Source organism: Equus quagga, chromosome 1, assembly GCF_021613505.1.
Source record: "Equus quagga isolate Etosha38 chromosome 1, UCLA_HA_Equagga_1.0, whole genome shotgun sequence".
NCBI classification, from domain to species: domain Eukaryota; kingdom Metazoa; phylum Chordata; class Mammalia; order Perissodactyla; family Equidae; genus Equus; species Equus quagga.
The window spans coordinates 159,898,711-159,907,956 of record NC_060267.1 but is presented as its reverse complement, the minus strand read 5'-3'; the positions used below and the strand labels follow the sequence as shown (position 1 = coordinate 159,907,956).

At 38.3% G+C, this 9,246-nt stretch overlaps 1 protein-coding gene across 3 annotated transcripts in view; it reads right to left on the bottom strand.

Moving 5' to 3' along the window:
- Positions 1-269: 269 nt before the first annotated feature.
- Positions 270-9,246, bottom strand: part of ZNF385D (zinc finger protein 385D) — a 277,992-nt gene continuing 269,015 nt past the window's right edge. For all 3 annotated transcript variants that reach the window (XM_046682724.1, XM_046682734.1, XM_046682743.1), the window contains 3 exons: positions 3,515-3,693; positions 2,413-2,514; positions 270-633 (listed from right to left, as the gene is read on the bottom strand). In XM_046682724.1, the coding sequence (XP_046538680.1) occupies positions 400-633; positions 2,413-2,514; positions 3,515-3,693 (515 nt within the window). In that variant the 3' untranslated portion in view covers positions 270-399. The remainder of the gene's footprint in view (positions 634-2,412; positions 2,515-3,514; positions 3,694-9,246) is intronic.

Sequence of the window (9,246 nt, the reverse complement as noted above, 5' to 3'; positions counted from 1 at the left end):
AGAGTAAATTATTATATATACATTGGAACCAGTTAATGCCCTTAGACAATGTATAGTTGTTTCATAAAGCAGGAAAGACAACGCAGAGGGAAACAGGTGCCCAAAAGCACAGTCACAGAGGCTTCAGAAGTTCTAGATACCACTACAAGTCAATGCTGGAGATCACTTCTAAAACAATCAATGTTCAAGAGGAATGCTTTAATTTGGAGAAAATACCACCCCACCCGTCCCGCCCCCAAACCTCCCTCCTGTTTTTATAATCTTTTCAATTCACTATCAAAAGTCCTGGCTCTTCAGATATACTGGAAACTATAAATAAACACTGCATAGTTCTCTTTTGTTTGTTTTGTTTTTTGTTTTTTGAAAAATTATTGCAGTACAATTACTCCCATTTGGAATTCAGTAAGGAGCAAACAGCACAGGAGTGTGGGTGGTCCGAATGGGTCCAGGAGCTGGCCGCAGGAGCGCTGGAGGAAGTGCCGAAGTCTGGAACAGTGTTGCTGCTGGAGCAGTTCGAAGACTGAAGGGGGAGTTCACGGCCACAGCAGCAGCGGCCGCCGCAGCAGCCAGCGGGTTCGGTAGAATTCGCGGAGCCAATGGCTTTGAAGGTTCTTTTGAAAATACTAATTTTACCTGCAAAAGAGAGGAAAAAGAGTAGAAGAACAACAGTTTGGGAGTCTACACTCAGAATCCAAAATGGTGGGCAGTTTTAAAATATAGCAGTAAACAACTGCACAGATAAACTCACACTTGGGAACAAACAAAAATAATGCAAAGCGTAGAACATCTTCCCTTGGAAAGAGTTGGGAGATCCCTAAAAATGGTAGACCTAAGATGTTGAAGAGTCCTCCGGAAAAGTACACAGCAACTTTAGTTTATTTTCCTTGATAAATATACTTCCCGAGGAAAGTATTCATCTTGAGAAAAAATAAGGAGTTTTTACTTCATCCTTTACACACACATTATACGGAATTGACATTTTTAAAGAGAGATTTATTAATGCTGTCAGCTACCGTTAGACTAGCCAATTTTGTAAACAGAGTAGCACAGCAAAGTGTAAGGTACTAGTCAAGAGAAATAAAAATAAAATCCCATTTTATCTCCCTCAAAGTTTCACATGTTCTGCTTTTTTTGTGCAAATGTATAAACGTTCTCTCAATCCCACTGTACAAAACTAGTTCATTCGCTGCCTCACAGCATTAGCGAGATGGCTGTTTTCACAGAGAGAATGTTCCCGTTTATGGAAACAGTAACATGGCGATAGTTAAGAAGGAGGTTTGGGATGCTAATATTAACACAATTTGACTTCTCTGTTGATTTAAAAACCATTCACTTCATTGTTGAAAGCTGCATCTATGATGTTCAGAAATAGCACTCAGGGTTATGACCAGCGATGCCGAAACATCAGCTCTGCGCAGAATTCACAGCCTCTCAATGCAATTAAAATTCTTCCTGTACAAAAGAGTAAAGTGACTTCATTTGCATAAAAATGGGTGATGCTACTAAATTAATTGGGTCAACTCATACTGAAGTCCCATAATAGATGACTGCAGTTTTCCTTTAACTAATTTTCACGTGTCAGCAGCACACAATAGCACCAATTATTAGTAAGATCTATTTCGAAGAAAATGGATTCAAAATGCACTATTCACCACATAACTATACATCAGTTGTTCTTAACTTTTCATTGAACCCTGGGTCTCTCTGATGAAAGCTATGGTCAATTCAACCAGGGGAAAAGAGCACATGTTCATAAATATTAGCTTAAGATATTAAGAATTTCACAGATTTCCCCTAAAATTCTATACAATTCCAGATCAGACATTAGTACTGGCAGCTTACTAATCTCAAAGGCACATTTGGGGTAATGGGAAGAGGGTATTTCTCAGGAAGCATTTCCCCAGGCCTTAGATACTGTCCTTGGGTAAATAATTAAATAAAATAAGCTATTCCTTTGAGACTGTGTTATTCAAAATCTATAATTGCTGAGAGCATCAACAATACTGATGCCTTGTCTCTTAAAGATATTAAAAAGGAGATGAAAGAACTTGTTCTTTGCTGACCTTTCCTAAAAGTACCCACTATTGTCAAGATCAGATTTAATGTGACCACTTTCCTGACTCAGAAGAGTTTGACTTTTTTCCCTCCCCCACGCTCTGTCATAAGCCTGAGACCAATCAAAAAGATGAGACACCGGACTGTGTCTAAAGGTGGTAGAACACCCAAACAACTCACGAAACCAATAATCCTATTGGTGGAGTAGGGATTGGACTTTCAAATCACTTGTTTGTCATTACTTAGGTATCTTCCATTGATTTCATTTAGTAACTGACCAAAGAAAAAAAAATTCCAAGTTCAGCGGACTGTGAGACATTAAAAGTACTCTCTTTTGGGAAGCAAAATGACACTCACCCCCAGTGGATGTGCTGCCTTCTGTAGTTTGTTGTAAGGACTGTATTTAGGTTTCGGGGGCTTCCCAGCAGCTCTGTCTTTGTGCCTTCTACTGCTAATGTGCTATTAAAAGCAATTAAAAATGACAGCTTTAAAAAATCATCCCCAAAACCTCATAAATATTGCTGTAACCTGAGGATATTAATGATTTCATGCAAGTTTCAGAAAGACGAAAATAAAAGAGCATGCACTCTTGTCCTTGGATTCTGATGCCTTAAGGATGCCTATTTTTACGCCATCCATTTTAGCATACTTTTAACAAATAGACCGATCTTCTTTTCCCCAGCCTTTCTCCTTATCACTGTACAGATCTCCTTTTTTAGAGGAGAGTTTACAAAGGAAAGGAATGTCTGAAGGAATTTTATGTGCAAATAAACAAAGAAGCCGAGGCATGAATTTATTTCCATACTAATATTTACCCTTGCATTTGTACAGCCAAATGTCAACCCCTTAAAATCTAAAGATAAATAACCAAGGTGCATAAAATCAGTGCAATATTGTACATATGCTTATAAAACACAACATAGTATGAGGGCTGGGCCTTCGATTAGCAATGTGTAAGGGAATCTTTGCAAGGCTATTCACAGTAAAAGTGAATGCAGCAGGATTAGTCATCCCTGTAGCAGGTGGCTGCGGGATTTAGAAATACAGTACAACACCATGTAATAAAGTACATTAAGTAAAAGAATAGCACAGTATAAATTTAGTTGTAGCATGTAAATATCTAAACAAGTAAAAATGGAACATTGCAATTTGACCTTTAAAGAAAATCAACACTTTTGACTGGGAAACCTGGTAGAGAACAGATCTAATACCCCTTTTCCTCCCACTCTTCATATATAACAACACTACAAACTCACTTCAGACAATTTCTGAAAGGTCTTAGAAGCCATTACAATTTAGCATTCTCTCAGCAACTAAAATAAGCATACTTAAGTAGGGAGAGGGAATAGAAGACAAGCGGATAGATGGATGGGAGGGAACAACAGAAAAGAGAGGGATAAAAGGAAGCACACACAAGTGTCCCCTGTCTGTTTTCATTTCTGGAATATGTGCCGCCCACCTGTTTAAGTTGTGTTTCCGAGTTGACGTGCACATCACAGATTTCACAGTGAAACGTTTTGTTTTGTAGGCCTGTATTTCCCTTATTAACTGGTCCTTTGCCTTTCACACCAGCCCTAGGAAAGGCTTTGATAGTCCCACTTCCGTTCCGGGCTTCCAGCATGGTTTTGTGCTTAGTACCTGCCAGGAATATTTAGCAAAAAAGAAAGAAAAAAGAGGAGAAACATCTTAACTAGTATATGTCTTCAAGAAATGATACAATATCAAATGTGATGCCTGGTGCTGGTGCCATTCCAGGAATTATGGTTGAAATATGCTAATGACACAGAAGAGTGCAACGATGTGCTCTGACCACCTTACATAACATTACTTACTTAATTACTCATTTTTTATTATGTCCCACATTACAAATAAGCACCATCAGTATACTAAACTCGAGAGTCCTGAGATGAAATTAAATGGGTGTTACTTCGTTTCATTTCCTCTTGATGCTAATAAGACATAAATGATAGCTGATGAGGAAGAGTGATTTAGTTGCTAAAGGTATAGTTGGAGGTAAGGTGTAACAAATGTAATCAGTTTAAACATAGTGTGTTTACAGAAGTGGCACTAATTAAATATCCGCTTTCTAAACAGAATACAAACAAGCTTTCCTGTCTATGTGTTTTAGGCTCAAAGAGGAAGAGAAATAGAATAAGATCTTCATGACTGAAGAAAAGCTGTAATTGGATAGTAAAACCCACAAAGATTGGCTAATTTCAAATACAAGCAAATATCCAAGAACATGAGGGTTGGAATCATAGGCTAAGCAGATGCACAATAAATAAATGCTTCTTTTTAATAAATCAATAACATCTTTGTAAAGTCATACGTAAGTAACATAGCTCTACTTAACATTTGTTTTTTAAAAATCACTAAAGTTCATGATGGCAACTTTCTCTCAAAATTTTGCTCACAATTTCCTTTTTCTTACAGTTAATAAGTATTCGTTATTTTTCTCACTTAGTCATGTGTTTTTGCTATGAAATTTTCTCTTGTAATCATTTATGTCCTTTCTGCCATTCTGGTTTTTTGAATCCATTTTTAGTGTTTTTTCCCTTCCTAATTGTATTTATTAGATTGTTGTCAGTCCTGCAAGCCTAAACAAAGATTTTTAACTTGTGACTCTTTGGGCCAGCCTGCAGAACCACTGAATATTAATGAGGAAAATGTGTTGAGGGGCACTCTGGCTCAGTGCCAATTACCATCGTCTTAAATAAGAGGCAATGAATACACACAGTGGGTTTATTAGCCAGGTTTCTCTCTTTGAAAATGATTATAATTTTACTGAGTTCAATATAAAAAAATGTGTATTTTTACAAATTAGATTACCCACTTTGAACATTGTATTCTTATGCACAGCTATTGCAATGTTCATATTTCAACACATTAAGGAAAGAGGAAAAAAGGCACATCTTGTGAGAAGACTGGAGGAGCTGAAATATGGAGCCACAGAACTTCCCCCTGGTGGTGGTTGTGAGGCCTCACTGAGGTTTGCTTTCAGCCGTCTCCCTTGTCATATGGTGACACAAACGCTTTCTACTTTGTCTGAAGATGTTCTAGGGAGCAAGATATATATATATATTACATACATGCACACACAGACACACACACACACACACACATCGTTTTGCCCTACTTTCATTTATTCCATCTTTATGCAAAGTAGAAAGTGTTTGTGTCACTATATGGGTGTGTGTATAGATGACTGTCCAACCTTCTTTATCCAAACAGGTGATTTTATCAAAACAGTTCTTTTCCATGCAGCTTCTTCAGTCAAACTGAGAAGCATTCCTAGGGCCATTTTGGCTTAGGAATGCCTAAGAAGTAGTCAGTGAGAGACACTCGCATCCTGACACTCATGAGGGACTCCTGATTCACTCTGGTTAATATCTTTCGGGATTGGGAGTTGGTGTTGGTGGGTAGGTGGAACCTGAACGGATCAGAAAACCATTTTAATCTAGTCAACAACATTTCAGTTAATTTATCTTGCCTAGGAGAAGAAAAAAGCCAGACGTAGGTGGCTTACCTCAGGACTGAGTGTCAGGGAGTTAGGGAGATGAGGGGAAATTCAAAAGTTTTGGCCCCAATAGTATGGGCTTAGCAATAGGAGGCAAAGATCTAGAAAATAACATGTTCCCGGTAATACCTTTGGCAAGCTAAGATCCACCTATGCCGTGTCCCTAGACGAGTGGAAATGATACGTAGAAATATGTGAACTTTTAGGAATACGCATCCTCTCAGAAAATCACTGGATTGCTAGCATTATTATTTCAATTTAATCTCTTCACAGAAGCTAGAAAAGACAGAATAATTAAATATACCCACCCATTGGCGCCTTACATACACAAGTGCACGCATGCACAAACAAACATACACCATACATATATGGTTAAAAATGTGGCAAGATTGGGTGAAAAATGTCACATAATAGCTTTGACTGTAGGGTTACTATTCAGCATCAAATAGAATGGAAGTTTTGTACAATATAACCTCCTGCACTTAGATTGTGAGTCATAATTAAATAGCTATTAGATGGTTTTATAAGATCTTAAAGCTTGAATAAGCTCTAAGGGTCGATGTATTTCCTCCTAGTCCAGCTAAAATTAAGGAAAGATGGACTCAATTTTAAAACATTTACATTTTTGAGAAATCACATGAGCATTAATAATATAAAATTAGTGATTATTAGGACAACTCATTTTCTTTTTTAAACATTGCACATGCGCTAAGTTATCTACCTGCTCACAGTGACCCTATGAGTTAGGTGCTACCATTATGCCCATTTTAGAGATAACAAACTGAGATTCAGACAGGATAAGTTTCTTTCCAGACTCACAAAGCAAACACTACTTAAGTTCTTGGCAGGTAAAAAGTCGATTTCTCACGAAGTCTCTAGAACTATGGGGACTTAGAGAAAAATCCACTAAGGATTTCTGAGCCAGTTGAATTCCAGTTACACATTAGTCTCTCATAGCACCTTTAATTTTCTACTTTGTTAATGAAGTCTTTCCTAAACTCGGATTTTAATCTGCGTCTCTTAAATCTCACCCCTCTTTTTTTCCTTGCAATGCTCCTTTCCCCTCAGCAGAGTATTGTGAAACACGATGCTTTGAAAGGCTGTGGCTCTGTGATGGCCGGTTTGATCACTCTGGTTTCAATATCCTGTAAACACTCGCAAGGCTCCTGCCTGCCACTGTGATCACACAGCAGGGCAGTCACAAGTCGGCTTCTCTGCTTTATTCCTTCCTCGGGGGAAAGAATCTGCAAGAAGCTAAATGGACCATTTTCTTCCTAGCACTTTTAAAAGGCTGACACTGACAATGACCCTCATTTGAAGCTTCATGAGTCCTGAAATGTGAAACCATACTGCAACCATAGTTTAAACTCAGCAAATCATAATGCTCCAAGAAACACTGTTTTTGTTTGCTCGTCTTTGATTACGTCGGGTCAAGATATTTATTGATCTTATGTCTGCAAAAATCAAAGTAATATGTGGGGTGGGAGAGTGGAAAGAGGCTGGCCCTCCCTGTTATTCCCCATCATCTTTATAACCATCCTTTTTCAGATGGCTCTCAAGTTAGGTACTGGCATAAATTAAAGATAAGTGGGCAAGAAAACTAGCAAATTACTTTTAAAATTAAAGTAAATCATTCATTAGGTCATCAGGAAAATTGAGAAAATTTTTTAAAAGTAAAAATAAGAAAACCTCTGCCGGGCCAACCCTGTGGCCGAGTTGTTACAGTTCCGCACACTCTGCTTTGGCAGCCTGTGTTCGCAGGTTTGGATTCTGGGTGTGGACCTGCTCCACTTGTCAGCCTTGCTGTGGAGGCATCCCACGTGAAAAGTAGAGGAGGATTGGCATGAATGTTAGCTCAGGGTTAATCTTCCTCAAGCAAAACAAAGAGGAAGATTGGCAATGGATGTTAGCTTAGGGCAGATCTTCCTCACCAAAAAAAAAAAAAAAAAGTTGAAAAAAACCCCTCCATAATTCCACCAAGAAGAGGTTTATCAAAATACAAATAGCAGTAATCATGTACCAGTCTTTTCTTTTCTATTTGTATATGCACACTTTAAAAAGCTTGGATAACTTAAAGTGACTTTGCATAGAAACTCTCATGGAATTTATATATTTTTAGTAATGTACGTGATTTTTAATGACAGCACAGGTTTACAATACATAGATGTTATATATTTGACCACCTATTTAATATTAGACAGTTGTATTATTTCCATTTTTTCCCTATATAATTAGGTTGTAATGAACATCCTACTCATTAAATTTTTTGTCATACATTTGGTTGTTTCCTTCGGACAGATTTTCATGAGTGGTATTATAGGGACAAAGAATGTGACTATTTTTAAGTCTCTTGAGTCGAGTTTCCAAATTACTTTCTAAACATTACAAAGGAAGTTTTAGAGGGATTCATTTTATAGGGAAGTGTACCCTGGTATAGTCTGCAAAACTTGCCCCTCTAAAAAAAAAATTTCAATACCTTAAAAGTTCAATTTTCCAGAATGCCCAGAAATGACATTTAATAGTGTTAGACTAGACCCTTAACAAACTCATGCAACTGCCAGCAATAATCTAGTTACCTTCTCATTGACAAGTTCACATGATTCCTCTTATAGGTTAATGGGCAGAAAAGTGGTCAGTCTCCATACAGACTGCAAAGTATAAAGGTGTTTTCTTGATGTGTTTATTTATGATATTCAGTAGAGTGGCATTACAGTCCAACTCCTGTGTGTCGTAAAGAAGAAAAGTTCTCTCTCTCTCTCTCTCTTTTTTTTTTTGGTGAGGAAGATTGGCCCTGAGCTAACAACTGTTGCCAATTTTCCTCTTTTTTGCTTGAGAAAGACTGTCACTGACCTAACATCTGTGCCAATCCTCCTCTGTTTTGTATGTGGGATGCTGCCACAGCATGGTTTGATGAGTGGTATGTAGATCTGAGCCCAGGATCCGAACCAGTGAACCCCGGGCTGCCAAAGTGGAGCATGTGAACTTAACCACTATGCCATGGGGCCAGCCCCAAGAAAAGTTCTCTTGAATCTATATATCTGAACTATATAATCAGCAACAAAAGCCTCCATGTTCTCTTTTTTATCCTCTAAATGTCAAATTAAGCTTTTATTATCCTGACCTTCTATAGAATATGTATTTTCCATGTTAATCATATTCGCATTTTGTTTTAGAGATGAAAACTTTGGTTGACTTTATCAGCATATCAACAAACACTAAGCATCCAGAATGGCATCCCTAGTAACAGGTGGCCAAGGAATGCCTCAAATGAGTAAAAAATTGTATTTTTGTTAGCTCGCTGGTTGAAAGTAATATGCTGATTCACCAGTAAGGTCTCTAAGGTCCAGTTTGCAGAGGTGAAAGGAGAGACAAGGAAAACAAGAAGTCTAAAACAGAGGAAAGGAGCACTTTGCTGTTAGCATCAGGAAGGGTCTCAGAGGGAGAGTTACGAAGTTGGGACGGGATGGGATGGGAGACAAGCCACATCCAGCTCTAGTGGAGATGGCTTTGGTGACCTGAGATAGCCCAGGAAAGAGCTCCTGGGCTCAGGGACCCAGTGGGCAGATCACGTGGCTGGGTTTTATGGGGAGATGAAGACATGGAATCCATACAGCAGAAACCCTTGAGAGCCCAGTGTGTGAGGAGAAACATCAGGCATCCAGAAAGCCTCTTTT